Source organism: Enoplosus armatus, chromosome 17, assembly GCF_043641665.1.
Source record: "Enoplosus armatus isolate fEnoArm2 chromosome 17, fEnoArm2.hap1, whole genome shotgun sequence".
NCBI lineage: Eukaryota > Metazoa > Chordata > Actinopteri > Centrarchiformes > Enoplosidae > Enoplosus > Enoplosus armatus.
Window position 1 is genome coordinate 6,870,678 of NC_092196.1, and position 15,810 is coordinate 6,886,487.

The 15,810-nt window shown below is 42.5% G+C and overlaps 4 protein-coding genes across 6 annotated transcripts in view; 3 read left to right on the forward strand and 1 right to left on the reverse strand.

The window, feature by feature from the left end:
- The first annotated feature begins 2,326 nt into the window (after positions 1–2,326).
- LOC139300436 (GTPase IMAP family member 7-like) lies at positions 2,327–5,244 on the forward strand. Its single transcript, XM_070923543.1, has 2 exons — positions 2,327–2,438; positions 3,476–5,244. The coding sequence occupies exons 1-2, from the start codon at positions 2,339–2,341 to the stop codon at positions 4,468–4,470; spliced, it is 1,095 nt and encodes a 364-aa protein (XP_070779644.1). The 5' UTR covers positions 2,327–2,338; the 3' UTR covers positions 4,471–5,244.
- Positions 5,245–6,256: 1,012 nt separating this feature from the next.
- Positions 6,257–10,500, forward strand: LOC139300316 (cilia- and flagella-associated protein 251-like). 2 transcript variants are annotated; one of them, XM_070923361.1, is made up of 11 exons: positions 6,257–6,578; positions 6,744–6,803; positions 6,908–7,041; positions 7,125–7,175; positions 7,272–7,320; positions 7,472–7,708; positions 7,822–7,904; positions 8,777–8,822; positions 9,027–9,371; positions 9,479–9,578; positions 9,665–10,500. In XM_070923361.1, exons 1-11 carry the CDS (start codon positions 6,305–6,307, stop codon positions 9,852–9,854), a joined length of 1,569 nt encoding a protein of 522 aa, XP_070779462.1. In that variant the 5' UTR covers positions 6,257–6,304; the 3' UTR covers positions 9,855–10,500. The 2 variants fall into 2 exon arrangements, with proteins under 2 accessions (XP_070779462.1, XP_070779464.1); XM_070923363.1 differs by lacking the exon at positions 7,472–7,708.
- A 234-nt stretch (positions 10,501–10,734) lies between these two features.
- Positions 10,735–14,168, reverse strand: ccdc97 (coiled-coil domain containing 97). Of its 2 annotated transcripts, none has more exons than XM_070923552.1 (8): positions 14,064–14,168; positions 13,080–13,626; positions 12,781–12,957; positions 12,495–12,654; positions 11,977–12,065; positions 11,694–11,886; positions 11,416–11,539; positions 10,735–11,289 (listed from the first exon to the last, which is right to left on the reverse strand). In XM_070923552.1, exons 2-8 carry the CDS (start codon positions 13,239–13,241, stop codon positions 11,145–11,147), a joined length of 1,050 nt encoding a protein of 349 aa, XP_070779653.1. In that variant the 5' UTR covers positions 13,242–13,626; positions 14,064–14,168; the 3' UTR covers positions 10,735–11,144. The 2 variants fall into 2 exon arrangements, with proteins under 2 accessions (XP_070779653.1, XP_070779652.1); XM_070923551.1 differs by having other exon boundaries at positions 11,395–11,539.
- Positions 14,169–15,160: 992 nt separating this feature from the next.
- The window catches only part of LOC139300390 (myocardin-related transcription factor A-like), a 31,571-nt gene continuing 30,921 nt past the window's right edge, over positions 15,161–15,810 (forward strand). Inside the window, exons 1-2 of the mRNA XM_070923462.1 lie at positions 15,161–15,201; positions 15,316–15,425. The gene's annotated coding sequence lies outside the window, so the exon portion shown is untranslated. The remainder of the gene's footprint in view (positions 15,202–15,315; positions 15,426–15,810) is intronic.

The following is a 15,810-nucleotide window of genomic DNA, read 5'->3' on the forward strand; positions in this document are numbered from 1 at the left end:
GCAACGCTGTTTCTGCGCTGCCTGGTCCTTTGGCAAAGATTGCTGCAAAACCACAGGTCCCGCAGCCCACCACCATCATCCGCCCTAACGGGGACTTTGCTTCGACTGGTGGTGTGGAGTCACCAGTGGGTCAGGGGGCCATCAGCAGTCAAATCATCAGTAGCACTGCTGCCATTACCTCAATGACTGCACCGACCATTAGCCCAACAAATGCGCCAGAGCTCAAGCCTCTGATCGTCCTCAACAGTGACATTGTTACAACCGGTATTCATCCAGCCACCATTGTGCCATCTCCATCTTTTATCTCCTCGCCTTGTTTTACAGAGACAGCTTCCACTTCCCCTTCCCTTGGCTCGACCAGTAACACAGAGCTGAACACATCTCGCTACGTAGGCCGTAAAGCTCAATCGTTCTCACCAGGTGTCATACCCTTTCGCCTCAGCAATGCGCCACTTAGCAACAATCAGAATCTCCTCGGCCTCTCCTCCCCTTTCCCCCCTACTTCCTCCTGCCTTACTTCTTCTCTTTCCACCTCATTATCTGCTACAGCCGTGTCAGGAGCTGAAGGACAGAACCAGAAAGGAAACGAGGAGCCAACCAGCGCCGCTTTGTTCCAGGAGATTCTGAAGCGGCAGGAGGAGCAGGCCTACCTGGATCGGGTGGCTCGCCGCAGGGTGGAGGCCAGAGAGAAGAGGCGCGAGCGGAGGGAGGTACGGATGACGGAGTCCCTCGGGAGGATAGCCACGGCCCTGGAGCTGCTCTCCTCCAAACAAGACACAGTCATCGCCCTCCTGCAGAGACTGGCTGATCGGAAGTGATGCAGGGGCTCTGTAACCTTTTTTTTCCCATCCTGAGATCATGCTGAAAGCTTCTTAATACTCCATAACGCTGCTGAAAACGGTTTTACTCTGCTGAACTTGACACATGAACTGCTCACTTTTCTAAAGGAAGGATACGAGTGAAACGGGGTGTTGTTGTTACATGCTTTACATTTTGGTGCATTACAGTTTGCTGCACTAACATCAAATAAAATCATTCTCCTTGAACCTTCAGTTAATTAAGATGTTGTCTGAGTGGTTTAAAGTAAAATGATAATCCCTATGACATCTCATTACTGCTTGATGATGTTAAAATGATGTCACCGTTTGCGCTGGGCAAACAGTGATCGCTTAAGAAACTTAAGGAATCAGTACCATGTTCTCCAAGTACTTCCACAGTAAAGACTATGATAGCTCTAACGTCCTTGAGAGTCCTCGTTTTGTGCTAAAATGCTTTCTAAAGTGAAGCAGAAGCTAGTGTCTGTTTTTGAAAAGTGTGGCCCTTAGAATTCAACAACGAATCAAAGGCTGTTCCAGTGTTATATTTATATATACATGAATTCATTTCACTGCAGTGAATGAGGTCATCCACCCAGTCAGAAATCTCGACGCAGATTATCAGGACACGGTGAGATGCAGTGTGTGACTTTCATTTGGTTTCCATCAATTAACAAGTAATACAAAAGAATGATTTCATTTTTCACCATGAATGCATTGTGTTCCTACTCTAAATTGTTACTGTTTCAAATATAAAAGTTTTACAGCACATTATGTTGTACTTGTAAGGCGCTCTGTTATTTGGAGGTTTTATACTATTTAACCTCTGAACTTGTGAAACCTTTAACTGTCAGTGTCCTGGCCTACATTTCCTCTGCACACTTTCACTTTCATTTGACTCGGCAGCGGCAGGAAAGAAGCTTTACTAAGACCAGTGGGACTTGACCTGTTACTCAGAAACTGCTTTAAACACTGACATTATACAGGTGTCTCTTCACGGCCAGCATGGACAGGACGAACAAATACAGCAAATAGCCACGTGAGTATCGGTGTAAGATGGACTGGAAATATGTGGTCCTGTCTTCTCTTAGATACTGAACTCCCAGAGGCTTATCATGAATCTCTATAGACATCTTCAAAATCAATAAAATGTATTGGCCACTGGATGGTGCTTTTGATAAACTTTCCATCAACTAACAACCAATAAGACAACAAAGAAGGGTTTCGTTGTTACCATGACGGCACTGTATTTCAACTTTAAATGATTACTGTTTCAAAGAAGCTACAAAGAAGTTTTACTGCACATTACGTTGTACTTTTAAGCCAATAGTCATGTCCTTTGAACCTCAGCACGACACTAACTTTTAACTCTTGAGTCAGAGTCCTGCCCTCATTGCATGCTTTCATTTTCATTTTACACGGCAGCAGCAGGAAAGAAGCTGGCAAGAGGACTGATCTGAACAAAGAAACTTCACTAAGACCAGTGAGACTTGAACTGTTACCCAGAAACACCTACATCAGACATGGTAGTTGGCAGATTGGGTGAAAACACAATAGCCAGATCTGTTCCTGCCATGATCCCTGACAGCATACCTAGAGCAGAGCAAGAGGACCTGGGGGAACGTAAGTATGACAATAAACTCTTTCAGTAAGTCTTTCTGTTTTGAGCTGCCCACAAAGACAAAAGCCAACAGATTTAAAATAAAACTAAATGAAATAAATGAACTTTATTGGAAGGATTTGAGTTTTTTATGGGACAACCCGTGACTTTGTTACTCATCACAGGAGTTTTTGATCACGTCTCACTTTTTTTTAGCACATGTTGTTGAACAGCTGCAGGCTGGTCTGAAAAAAAGGAGCAGGGGGAAACTGATTTAGCTCAGTTTAGCTCAGGCAGCTCTGACGGCAAACCAAGTAAAGACATACCTCTAACTAAAGCTACCTAGCTTGCTACCTTAGTACCAATCAGAAAACCTCATGTCCTGCATTTGTCTCAGTTATAGTTTTTGCGTGTTACTCTTCTGCTTTTCTCTGCGTAAAATATGGCTAGGTAAATAATGTTGATTCTATGTGATAAACATGTGGGTCAACATTGACCCTTATTAGAATCAGTAGTTTTTAAAAAATATATATATATGCTATCTTCATAGTTTTGCACAGAATAAGTATTTGAATTCCACACAAAGATGAATAATTGCAGTTTGCCACCAATCATAATATATTTATTAAAGGTACACCTATCATTATTTATTAAACTAGCAAATATTAAAGTAAGAGTCTATCTCTTTTATGCTACTTAGCCAACAAAGCTAAGCAGCTAAGCCACTTAGTACAGCCACAATGAGTATAGTAGTAATTAGATGTCAGTTAGCTATAGAGTACTACTGTTGAACATAAGATAGGAACATAATAAGTTTAAAGGTAGCATTTTTAGTTACATGTTTCAAATGATAGTGACAGTTTCAGTAGTGATTGTTGTGAAAGAAGTTGGGGTAATGATGCAAAACCTAAATAAATAAATAATTTCAAATGCTGAACATCCGAAATGTTGTGAAAATGTAATGAAACAATGCAATAAGTACAGAAATGACAAGTTTGCATTTAAGAAAAAAAAACCTAAAAAACTGCAGTAAAATATTTCCTGTTTGTTGAATTCACAGAGCCCTTGAGGATCATGCTTCTTGGGAAGAGTGGGGTAGGCAAGAGCTCGAGTGGGAACACCCTCCTCGGGCGACATGTGTTCAAATCTGACATGAAGCTGGCGAGAGTCACTCCATACTGTGAAAAGGAGGTTGGGACGGTTAGGGATGTGCCTGTCGAAGTGAATGGGAAAGTCAAGGATGTGTCCGTCGCTGTGATTGACACGCCCGGCTTTTTTGAGACAGACCGCAAGAAGGAGGTAATTGTGCGAGAGATTCTGAAGAGTGTCAAACTCCAGGAAGGAGGACCTCACGCCTTTGTGTTAGTGGTCCCTATAGGAAGGATGACTCAGGAGGATCAAGATACCAACGCACTGATCGAAGCAAAGTTTGGCCCAAGTGTGTGGGACTACACCATCGTGCTGTTCACCCATGGGGATCGCTTGGATGGAAAAACAATAAACGGCATCATCACAGACAGTGACGCCGACCTCCGCAACTTCATAAGCAAGTGTGGCGGCGGCTTCCACGTCTTCAACAACAAGGACCCGCAGGACCAGGCGCAGGTGACCAGCTTCATAGCAAAGATCCAGACCATGGTGGCCCTGAACGGAGGGGATCACTACAAAGCAGCCCTGTATCCCAAAGAGGAGAAGAAGATTAGGGAAAGACAGGAGAGCATCCTGGCGGAGAGAAACGCTGAGATCAGCAGCAAGGAGAAGGCGCTGCAGGAGCATCACCGGGGGGAAGAGCTGGAGGTGAAGAAGAAGGAGCTGTGGAGGAAAGAGGAGGACAAGGCGAGGCTGGCTGCAGAGAAAGAGATCCGGAAGAACTCCAACATTTGGAGCATTTTGAGATTCATCCTGCTCCTGGGAGGAATAGGACTGGTAGGTTGGGCTCTCCATGCACCAGCTATGTGGCCTCTAGCGGTAATGATCATTTTGATTTTGGTCTTCTTCAGGGAGTTTTCATCTATTTCAGGAAAGGTACCATGGCTTTCTAAGAAAACTGAATAGCTGTGTTTTGAGATAGCAAAGCATTGTTAGGAATGAGTCATCTATTACACGAGTCTATGATGGATGTTCAATGAATGTAATGGATTTTATTCCAGAGAATTCCAAAAACCATAAATAGAAAACACTCAACAACATGTTTTTATAGCTTTTTTCCCTCTCTCATGAACAACACTAAATCCCCCCTCACACAACTGTAAACACTACTAAAAAGCTATAATGTGTTTACTAGAGACTTACTAAGTGTAGAAATTAAAAAATAAATGATTTATTCAGGCAATTATTCCGTATATTTTATGATTATTTTGCAGTGTGCAGTAATGTGACTATAAATGTGATTGAAAGAAAGAAATATCTGTAGTAATTGTTACATGTGAGGCTGTTACACACACACACACACACACACTCATGCTTACCTCTCATACACTATCAGAACTGTAATAGGTTGAATGTGTGGTCTGCCTCTCCTGTGGCCCCTCCTGATCTTCATATGACAGAGCCCTCTGGTGGTAGCTTTAACGTATCACTGCTGGGTGGGCCTTCAAAGTCAGCTCAACCTCATTGTGGTGTTTCTGTAATTTTGTGGGAGTGTCTCCCATTCATACTTTCTGTTTCATTTCCTCTGTTGACGGGCTGCAGAGGTAAGACACTGCTTTCTGACTTCTTGTGGATATTCTGTTGAGTTTTGAACAAATGTGAAGTTGTTTTGATGGTTTCATGTAGTTTTGTGAGGAAGAAAATTGTACTAGGTCATAATAAACAGACATGATTGCGTAATGCAGCGTGTGTTTGATTAAGTATGTTTGCTGTAAGACACCAGTCATAGCAGCCAGACATGCCTGATAAAGGCGTCATTATATGAATGCGTTGTTCAAATGGTGCAGCGTAAAGTAGCCTACTGAAGACATACAGGACTAGATTATTCTATTTTATTCTATTTTTTATATCAGATATGGGACCTGGGATAACTTTTGTCATTTAAATCTTTGCTCATTATGCCCATTTTATGCTGTAACATTATGAACATATATGCCTATGTGGAATTATGTCTCACTGCCTGTATATCTACCTTGTTTTCGCGCTCTCCATCCCTCCAGATATAACTTTATAATATGGATAGATATTTAATATTCACACAATAAAATAGGCCGTGATCAGATTGTATTGCGTCTTGCAGTATTTCAGTGGTTGGAATTATTTTTTATATCAAAGAAAGAAATGATGAGAACCTGTCCCGCAGTGGATGTGAGGTCTATGTATTTTTACTTTTATTTTGGAATATGGACTTTGCCGTTTACTGGGAGCAGTCTATAAATTGAAAATGAGTGTGGGATGTTCAAGTGTATTGTTATTTGCATGGAAAGTACAGGAATCCATACATTCTTGTATTTGTACGTAAGACAATTTAAAACACTAAAATCCAAAGTTAATCCGAAGAAGTCATTGTTGTATCATTTAGGCTGTCGTCCAACAGGAGGGTTGTTAGATAAGCACCATTTTTCTAAACTTTCATAAATGTACATGGGTGTGGTGAGGGTAAGGAGTGAGCTGGGTGACTGGTGTCCCTAATGATAGTTAAGTCCCACTTAAAATGCATAGGCCATATAAAATGACAGTGATAATGATACATATATACACGTGTTAAAAATGAACATATGAACTCTCTGGATACACCCAGCCGTGCCATTGGGAGGACAGCAGATTCTTTTTTCCCTTTGAGTCACACAGACCAAAACAAAAAGAAAATGATGCCACAAAGATATTATCCTGTTCTTCTGTTTTTGAGATTGTACTTCTCAGGTGAATACTAAGTGAGTCCAAGTAACAAGGCCTTTCAATGGAACGGAAAAGAACTCGGTCAGGAGACATTTGGGAAGAAGAAGAAGAAAGAGAAGAAGAAGAAGAAGAAGAAGAAGAAGAAGATGGGGAAGATTGGGAGAGGAGAATTACCCTAAGGAAAGTAAAGAGAGTCAGATATATTGAAGATGATGGTGATGATGATGATGATGATGATGATGATGATGAGGAGGAGGAAGAAGAAGATGAAGAAGACAATGAGCAGCCCGGCCCGTCAACCCAGAACACCCACAAGCAGAGAATGCAAAAAAACAGTGAGTCTTTAGAGCCACGTGACACTTTGAGCCTCCGTTTATCTTCTGTAGAACAATATGAAGATTAAAAAACAAGATGCAAAGGTGCATTGAAGAGTACTGCTAAGGAAAATGCTGAAAGTCAACTGTGTGTGTGGCAATTATGTCGATTTGTGCCAACTCTAGGACTGTCTGTAACCTGTGGAAACAAAAAGGGCACCCTGGATGTGGAGAAGCTGCACAGGGGTGAGTGGAAATACTCATAATTCACGAAGACATAATCACATCTTATTCCTTTATTCTTTCGTCCCCTAACTTTTTCGGTGTCTAACCTGTGTTGCTCTGTTTAGGTGAGGCGTGTATTGAGTATGATGACGGGTGGTTTTTCCCCCCTACCTTCGAAGAGTTGGGGGGGAAAGGCTCCAGTAAAAAATGGAAAGCAAGTATTTTCTATGAAAATAAGCCTCTGCAGTTTTGGTTTGAGGTAAGATATATATATATTTTTTTTGAGTGTACTTTTCTTTACTCAAGAAAATCATAACAAACAAATTCTCACTATTGTAACAGCAAGGTTCCTTAACCACCAAGGGATTCAAAAGGAGAAGAACTAAGAAAAAGGTAACTGAACGTCAGAATACAATGTGATACTGCTGTAAAACAAATTCATGTAACCTTGATAGTGATGATGAGTCCTACTTTACTTTTTTCTCCCAGCAAATGAAAATGCTGTCTTTCAGTCGCATATCAGAGAGCCCCACTAAAGGTTTGTCTGCCCTTTCTTATAACTGTAACTTAAACCAGAAGTGTGCATGCCAAGTTCATATTAGTCATTTGACCTTTATTCAGTGTTTAGACCTACCACGCAGTACTGAACGATCACTTAAAGTGTACACATTATTATATCCCTGTCAAAGAGTTAGAAATAGAGGCCGCAGAAGGAACTCAGGAAGATGATGTTTCAGATGAAGAACTGGCACTGGAGACAGAGGAGGGAGAGGAAGAAAGGGTAGGGCCTGAAAATGGAGGAGAGGTTGTAGACTCAGGAGTTAACAAGAGTGAAGAAGAGGAAGATCAAATGGAAAAGGGAGAAATGGAGGATGAGGATATGCCTGCTGTTGCCGATAACGACAAAGACGACAGCGTTTCTGAAGGTGACGTTTCCTACCGGAGTCATCATCTGTAGAACTATTGAAATAAATGTTAGCATGGTAGGCTACTGAGCGCTTTTTTTGTCCATGTATGAATATCACTCTTCTTCTCTCAGAAAGGGAGACGTCAACATCCGAGAAAATTCGAGAAAATGCATTGCAGAAGACAGCAAAAGTTATCATCGAAAGGCTTCCAGAGGTAAGATGGAGAGAAACAGTGGAGTCGTTTCCTTCTTTGTGTGAGTGCATCCTCCTCTGTAACACGTCTCAAAAGACTTGAGAAGACACAGCCATGCTAGCGGCTCAACGGATGGAAATGTTGGTCTCACTGCACCACTCCACCATTCATGGTCCCCAGTGGATGAAACTTAACGGCTTTGGTGATTTCTGACTTTTCTTCTAGCATCACCGCGAGGTTAACATTTATGGTTTGTGTGAAATGCTTCAACTACTGTTGGATGGATTGCCATGAAACTTAATACACACATCAATGCCCCCCCCCCCCCTCAGGATAAACTGTAATAACTTTAGTGATCCCTTAGCGTTTCATCTAGCGCCATCATCAGGTCAAAATATTAATTTGTCAAATACTTTGGATTAAGACTAAATACCTACAAAAGTAATGACATTCACATGAGCGTTTAGTGTTAATTAGCAAGTGTCAGCATGCTAACGTGCTAAACTAGCAGATATAATTATAATAACCATGTTCACCATCTAAGCCTTAACCAGCCAGAGTTTGTTTTTCTGTTTTATTGTTGTTTTATGCTTCTTCCATGCTGTGTTTTTTTTCTCCAACAATATACATTTGAGGGTATAATCATTTCTTTGGGAAAGTACAAAAAGAAAGTTAAAAAGTCAGATTCTGGTCTTAAGTTCTTTAATAATAATAATAATAATAACACTGCGTACTACTGTAACATGTTGTGCATGTCATCCGGTCATCTTGTGGAGGCTTTTCATTACTCCAAATAAAACAGAGAGTCAGCTTCACAGAGGAACCGCTAGCTCCGTTGGTGGTATCACTTTGTACCACTGAATAGTGCTCTGATGATTCTGTATGTGCTTTAGTTTCAGGCAAAGAGTGCTTGTCAGTCCAAATCCATGGAAAATTCAGGTTTGTATTAAATAATATTATTGTAATAATTGTCCTACTCAAGCAAACCAAGTTTATTAGAGTATGAGCAGTGTGATCAAATCAGTGTGATTAATTTGTGGGGCGATGCTCATACCAAATGTCAAGAAAGCTAATTCCACAGCATTATTTGACTTTGTAATTCAAGTGCTTCTGTTCTGTAAGCTCGGTTGTATTTGTGAACAGACGGTTGGTGTAAGTTATTGGTCAAGGGAGCACAAAGGGAAGAGGAGAGAGAACACAACGGCTCTGCAACAGATGACCCCTCCGTCACAGCATCCACACCCATTGATGCCTCACAGATGTCGCACCCACCCGTTGTTGGAGGTGTTGAGGAAGAAAGTGGAGAGGAGTTCACACAAAGTAATGAAAGAAAAGAAGATGGACAGAGAACAATCAAAACTGAAACAGGAAATTCTCCCACACCTCTGTCTGCACCAGCTACCTCGTCTCTCGACGTCAAACCTGAAAGTGGAGACGTCAGCAGCCTCAGTTCCTCCCCTGTGCTGTTCACTGTGACAAACACCACAGGTTCGCATCAAACAACGATTTCACAGTTCCTTTAGTGGTAAGATGGTTTAATATGTCAAGGATTTGTCTTAATATTTGTATTTGGAACATTTCTACTCACTGTACAGGTGGTGCCCCCCCCCTGGGTGTGTGTACATATGAGAGCACAGATGCCACCACCTCTGGCCACGATGGAGCAGGATTACAACTGATGAAGCTGGACACAGGGTAAGGTCTAACAGTCACATTATTTAGATTGAAACAAAGATGCTTAATTTGCATGCAAGGCCGTGAAATATTTTTTTCTTCCACAGGGTTCCCCAGACAACCCAAGCCTCAGGCAGCGCTCCGTCCTCCGACGTGGTGCCGGGTCCGTCCTCTAGCTGTAATCTGGACACGATGGACCTTGATCTACTGAGGAGAGAGAAAATCAAACTGCAACTGAAAGTCTTGAAGTTACAAGAGGAGTACTACGCTCTGAAAATAAAGGAACTTCGAAAATGAAATTGTTTATTGTAAAGCTGAAGGTTGCAATAGGACATTTAATCACTGAGAACGTTTACTGGTTACCTACCTGAACTACCTACAATGGCAGCTGGTAAAATACTGGTCTGTGTCTGGCTCCCCCTCAGTTGAGGACAGATTGATTTACCTACTACAAACTTGAAGCAACCAAAACAACCACTGGAGAACCGAACCACATTTTTTGTGGCAAGTCTTGAAAGGACTTTGGCAGTGACGTCATGTTTGATGCCATGTTTTTCCATTTGTTGTTGTCGAGCAATCCCGGCACACCTTCTATAAAATGTGCGTGTAAGTCTTTGCCTGAACTGTTCCATCTCATAGCAACTACTTTACGCTGCCAGGTCAGGCCTGTCATGCCAAACAGATTATGGATCAACTAAACAGTTCAGGACGAGCTATGGAGTTTTCCTCGGACATGATACGCTTTTTTTTTTGCTTTCTTAAAAGTGACAGATCTTTACGTGACTAATTTTCATTCGTCCACTTGTCTGCGTGCATTGAAAAGAAAGAGAAACATTCTGGAAATGAAGCCATTTTTCGTCTTGGTAAAAATGTTTTAGGCTTGTGGGGAGGAAATGTATTTTTGGAATCCATTGTGTGTAATTTATTAAAGCGTGTTTGTCAGACAAAACTTTACTTGCTCTTGTACGATTATAATATCCTTGGTCTTGTAGATTGACACAGAAATGTTATGTGTGCAGGACGTAAACAAGATGGATAGAAAACTGCAGTCATCTGGTCCCTTAAGGGCACAAACATAGAGCCCTGTAGTAAGAAGAGCTCTATATTTGTGCCCTTCCAACTAACCCTCTGCACAAACACAGGACTCAGTACGCCTTGTTATAAACACTTCCAAATAATGACACTGATTTATTTAGCCAAATTAACAGTAAAGCAGGTTCCCTCAGCTTCTTGTATTTACATTCAGGTAGAGTCTGACTCCAAGCAGGACACAACATGTCTCATTCTGTCTGGGTGTGGGACAGTTATACTACTACTACTACTACTACTACTACTCCATCTAGCCAAAATCCAATTCATCATTAGTGTCAGTGAAACACAGTAGGATCTATATTTACTGTGTACAGTTGATGGATTTGTCATTTGTTTGGCTTCTGTGAGTTTTGTAAAAATAGACCCAAAAACAATATTTATTTCCAGCTGTGTTTGTATTCATGAGTAACATAAAAAATAGAGATCATACCCTCATTTTGTACATTTGTATTTACAGTTCAGTCAAAACAGTTATTACTACTCCAACTGCAGCCACTATTCTGTCATATTTTCTTCCTCGTCGTCATTTTCCACCTCATCTTCTTCCTCTTCATCATCATCATCGTCATCAAAGTATTTATCCTCTGCATCTCTGCTGACTATGTCCAAGTTGTCATAGTCTGGGTTCTCATCCACCTCACTGTAATGGCCACACACACACACACACACACACACACACACACACACACACACATTAGGACAAATGTAACATTTAACTTCAGTAGAATATTTTAAAAAACCTTACAGGATTCTGTGGTGGTGTGACCTGTAGTTGAAATCCTTGTCTTTGCCATCTAGGAAGCGCTGGTGCATCTGACTGATGAACTCCTCCCTGAGCAGAGCCTTCTCCTCTGGGTTGGGCTCCCACTCCTTCTGCTGGACAGCGTTGTCTACAGCAGGAACACAGAGAGAGACACGTGATGATGAACAGAACAGAGAGGGGAGCAGCCAGAGGAAGGAAGAAAGAAAGACCCAGTTTTCTTGTTCGTCTCTTCACTTCACATTTGTTTCATAACTTCAGCTCCACCCCTCATCCTCTCTCACCATCGTCTTCTTCATCCTCCTCCTCCTCCTGTGCTCCATCCTCTCTCTCCTGCTCCTCCTGCAGACGAGCCTGGATGAGACGCTCCTGGTAGGAGTTTAGGAGGAGGTGGGCGAGCCCTCCCGTACCTCCTGCTGGTGCCCCTGGCCCCCCCTGTGCATCGTCCTGCATGGCCTCCTGGGAGCGCTCCAGCACCTAAAACATTAGTCATTCAGAAATGAAATTCTGATTTTTTTTTTAAACTACCTAAAGTGAACTGCTAATTATAAAATAAAACAACTATACCTCCTCATCAGTCAGGTACTGGCCAATATATTGTTCATACAGCAGCGGCTCCCTCATCCGCATCTGTTCCTCACTGAAATACTGACCCTCTAGAGCAGGAGGTGGGGCAGAAAAACACACCATTAACATACTTCATCTACAGTACACATTACAAGACTACCAGTGATTGGTGTAGAGATTGTTAGGTGGCAGCGGATATCTCAGCAGAGGATGTCTAAAATCTTGCCAAGTAAAACCAAAACTATCTGATACCGCTAGTGGCAAGTGGAAAATGTGTTATATTATAATATCATTTGTGTAAACGAACCCTTTAAAAACTTGTACTGAACTATATATTCATATTGCTCTGCAGCACCATTTAAGAATGTGATGTACAGTCATTTTCAACACAGCTACGGTAAAAAGAGTTAGGGTTTTACAAAGCAGAGCCTTGAGAGAATCTGGACAATTCTTGAATTAAATAAGTCTCAACTGGTACGACTCTGTCTACAACGTTTTAGTTGAAAAAAAGCCCCTACCTGTCTGCAGAGCCCTGAGGGCAGCGTAGCGCTGGTTTCGCACCCTGATCCTGTTGGTGCATGCTGCAGATCGTCTTTGTATCACTTTGCTGTAGTGCTGAGCCCGTGGATCCGTGCAGACGTGGGCAAACGCTGACAGGTTCTGGGGCTTCAGGCAGGCCTGGAAAAGGGGGACGGAAAATATGAGATTGAGCCTTGTCCTAAACTAAGGTTTCTTTTCAACCGTGTATATAAACACACAATCGTGTGGTCAAACACAAACACACATTGAGTTGTGTGCACATACATGGTACCTCTCCAGGAACACCAGTGGTCTGGTCCTGTACTGATGCAGTAGCTCCTCTCTGCGCTCCTTCAGGGTCAGTTCAGCCTCTCCTATCTGCTGGCTCTTCACTGGGCTTCCACTCATGGCTATGGCCTCCACCATGTCATGTACACAACGGGACTCAGCCTGGCTCACGTACTGTATGACAAGCAGGAACACAATCAGTAAAGCAGAATGATGATTGTTCACCATCAAACAACAGAGCGTAGTGAACAGATGTTTGTGCATATGTAAAACAGAGCTGATGCCGCTGGTCTCACCTGGGTCGCCTGGGTGTCTTGCGGCGGCTGCTGGGCGTCCGTGGGTCGGTTCAAGTCACATCTTCGCGGTCGTGTCACCGGTTCTTCTGGTAATTCGCTCTTGTCTTCACTCTCACACGAAGTCGGCTGCGTTTTAACGGGAGGCTCGATTTCACCCCACATAATTAAGTGTTACCAGCTTACTAACTAACTTTCCAGTGGCTCTTAATAGAAAGCTACAGTTAACGAGCGATGAGCTAGCAAGCTAACGTTTACGTCCGCTGTCAGATTATATTGGCCTTAACGTTACTGTAAATTACTGAATATGTTGTCATGGACACAGAAGAGAGCTGGTGAATTTTCTCGATTTAGTCTTAACTTTATTCGCACATGAAAACTATAATTAATTACCGGTTAATTACACACCTTTCAGTTATTTTGCTTTAATTTTGCCGCCATGTTGGTCCGTCTTTAAAATTTCCCCTCTTTTCTGCGACCGGCAGAATGGTTCCTCCCGGTAATCCAAAAATGTGCCTGTGCTGTTGATTTTGTCGCCCTCTGGTGGTAGCTTTTTGACCATAGAAAGAAAGGACATTACTGGTGGAGGCAAAGCTATGACAGCCCCAGATGACCTTAATGACTGAAGTTAATACCAGACTAGATAACAATAATACATTTCTTAGATTAATGCTCTTTTCCTCCAAATTGTGGCACGGCATAAGGAGGCCGCCTCATATTTTGTATTTGTGAAGCACCCCAGGCTGCATATTACAAATTAGGTTTTTGAGCTGCCAAAACATTCATATGGGTCCATGTATGCAAGGCTGAATAATCAACCAGGCCAAATGGGCAGCTGCCCAGAAATTCAGGCACAGCCGAAATCTCCAGGCCAACTTTGTGCAAACTAGTTTGTGCTAATTTAATCTATAATCTATTTGAGAATATGCATAAAACACAGAATCAACTGATGTGACATGGACCTTAACGTGGGTCCTGCTTTATTACCTGAATTTGAGGCCCCATCTTGAGGAGGGTCCCACTGTCAAAGTGTAGTTTTAAGAAGACCTTCTGTTATGTCAGTTGTGTGCTTGCTTGTTGCACAGTCCTCTTTTAAATTGTGCTTAATTAAATGAACATGCAGAATATCTGGGGCCACGTCTTATTCCAGCACAAAACTGTACATATTGCAAAGAGAGAGAAAGAAATGGGGGATTAGGTTGGGGACCCCCACAGCTAATCTTTTTGCCCAGGGGCCCCCCACATGTATATCTGCAACATTTGATAAAACATCTGGATGTTGCTTAGGGTGACTTTTTCACCTTCCTCTTCTTAGTTGAACCTTTCACCACCTGCCCTTCTGGCTCCTATTTAGAAAAAAAGTGTATTACTTTTATTCTGTCTCTGTTTTACATCTTGCTATTGTCTTTTAATGTGAAGCAATTTATGACAGCTGTGTTAGAATGGTGCTTTTTGTTAAAACCCTAACAAAGCCCGTTTGTTAAAATGGTATAAATGGTGTGACAGCCCCCGGCCTCAAGGCCTATTGTCTGATTATTAGGTTTTTGGGTTACTTGGTTTGTCTGGACTTTGGTCGCTTTAGTTTTGCTTTCTTACACCTGTACACACACACACACACACACCCACACACACACACACACACACACACACACACACACTGCACACATTACTGATGGACTGACTGCAGACTTAAGTTAGTTTTCTTAAATAAATGTATTTTACTTTAAAGATTATTGTGTGGTCTCCACATTTTGTCCTTCCTTTGAGCCAGGTCGTGACAATGGCATCTGTGTTTATTTTACTTCCGTTCATTTCTTCAAATGCCATGATCCCAAATGATCTTCCTATCGTGTCAGTACTGATGAATATTAGGCAGCCAAACAATGCTAAAGCTTTAACATTAAGTAACCCGCAACATGTCGGCAAGGTGCATCCTCTTACCTCAGGACAGGTGAGTGTTACATGAACCAGCGCGGCAGCAGGGAGGAGCCACTCCTACAGAAATAACGCGAACGGAAACTTTGTGTGTGTGTGTGTGTGTGTGTGTGTGTGTGTGTGTGTGTGTGTTACCCTCAGAGAGACACAATAACACCGGATGTTCAGTGGTCTTCCTCTCAAAACAATTGTAGGTATATTTCTAAAGCTTTTCCAGAGATACGGTCAACAATAAGAGTTGTATTTTGAAAGTTTTAACAGGAAACTCATTGTTTCTCATCCCGGTTGACTTCACGGTGTGCAGCGCACACGCTCGTCAGCCTCCCCGGAGCAGCCCTGCTCGTCTTGCGGTTGTGTCAGCGTGAGTTGGACAACATGACGCGGGCAGCACGCGGGGACGGAGACAGTACCGAGGTACGTGTTTACAGCAGGCCACCGCGCGCGCTGCGTAGGAAGAGGCTCTGTCGCGTGCTCTTCCTGTGTGCGGACCACACTGTTTCCATGGGGCTCATGTGAACAGCTGCCTCCGCGCTGACTTCACCTTACTGCCAAAACCCAGGGACACACAAACACGTGCATCGGACACTCTTTCTGTTTAACAGGAAACGAAAGAACAATGGACTCACTATTCTTTGTAAATGTGGTTGTTGAAGTTTGGCTAATCTCTCACTGTCTTTCTTGCTTACCTGTCCACAGTTCAGACCAAACACATCTGGACTGTTTTGTCTCCAACAGCTGTCTGTAAACATTGAGCATACAGTGCTGTTGTCACAACTCAGCTATACAACTACTAATACAA

Bases quoted from the DNA above. Each gene is read 5' to 3' on its own strand.
- ccdc97 (XM_070923551.1), bottom strand. From the start codon at position 13,241: ATGTGGGGTGAAATCGAGCCTCCCGTTAAAACGCAGCCGACTTCGTGT. The intron at 11,887-11,976 runs GTATAGTTGTTT...CTAATGTTTTAG, and splicing joins AGTACCTGACTGATGAGGAG to GTGCTGGAGCGCTCCCAGGA. The intron at 11,290-11,394 runs GTAAGGTTTTTT...TGGCCATTACAG, and splicing joins TCACACCACCACAGAATCCT to TGAGGTGGATGAGAACCCAG.
- LOC139300316 (XM_070923361.1), top strand. From the start codon at position 6,305: ATGGAACGGAAAAGAACTCGGTCAGGAGACATTTGGGAAGAAGAAGAA. The intron at 6,804-6,907 runs GTGAGTGGAAAT...TGCTCTGTTTAG, and splicing joins TGTGGAGAAGCTGCACAGGG to GTGAGGCGTGTATTGAGTAT. The intron at 9,372-9,478 runs GTTCGCATCAAA...CTCACTGTACAG, and splicing joins CACTGTGACAAACACCACAG to GTGGTGCCCCCCCCCTGGGT.
- LOC139300436 (XM_070923543.1), top strand. From the start codon at position 2,339: ATGGTAGTTGGCAGATTGGGTGAAAACACAATAGCCAGATCTGTTCCT. The intron at 2,439-3,475 runs GTAAGTATGACA...TTGAATTCACAG, and splicing joins GCAAGAGGACCTGGGGGAAC to AGCCCTTGAGGATCATGCTT.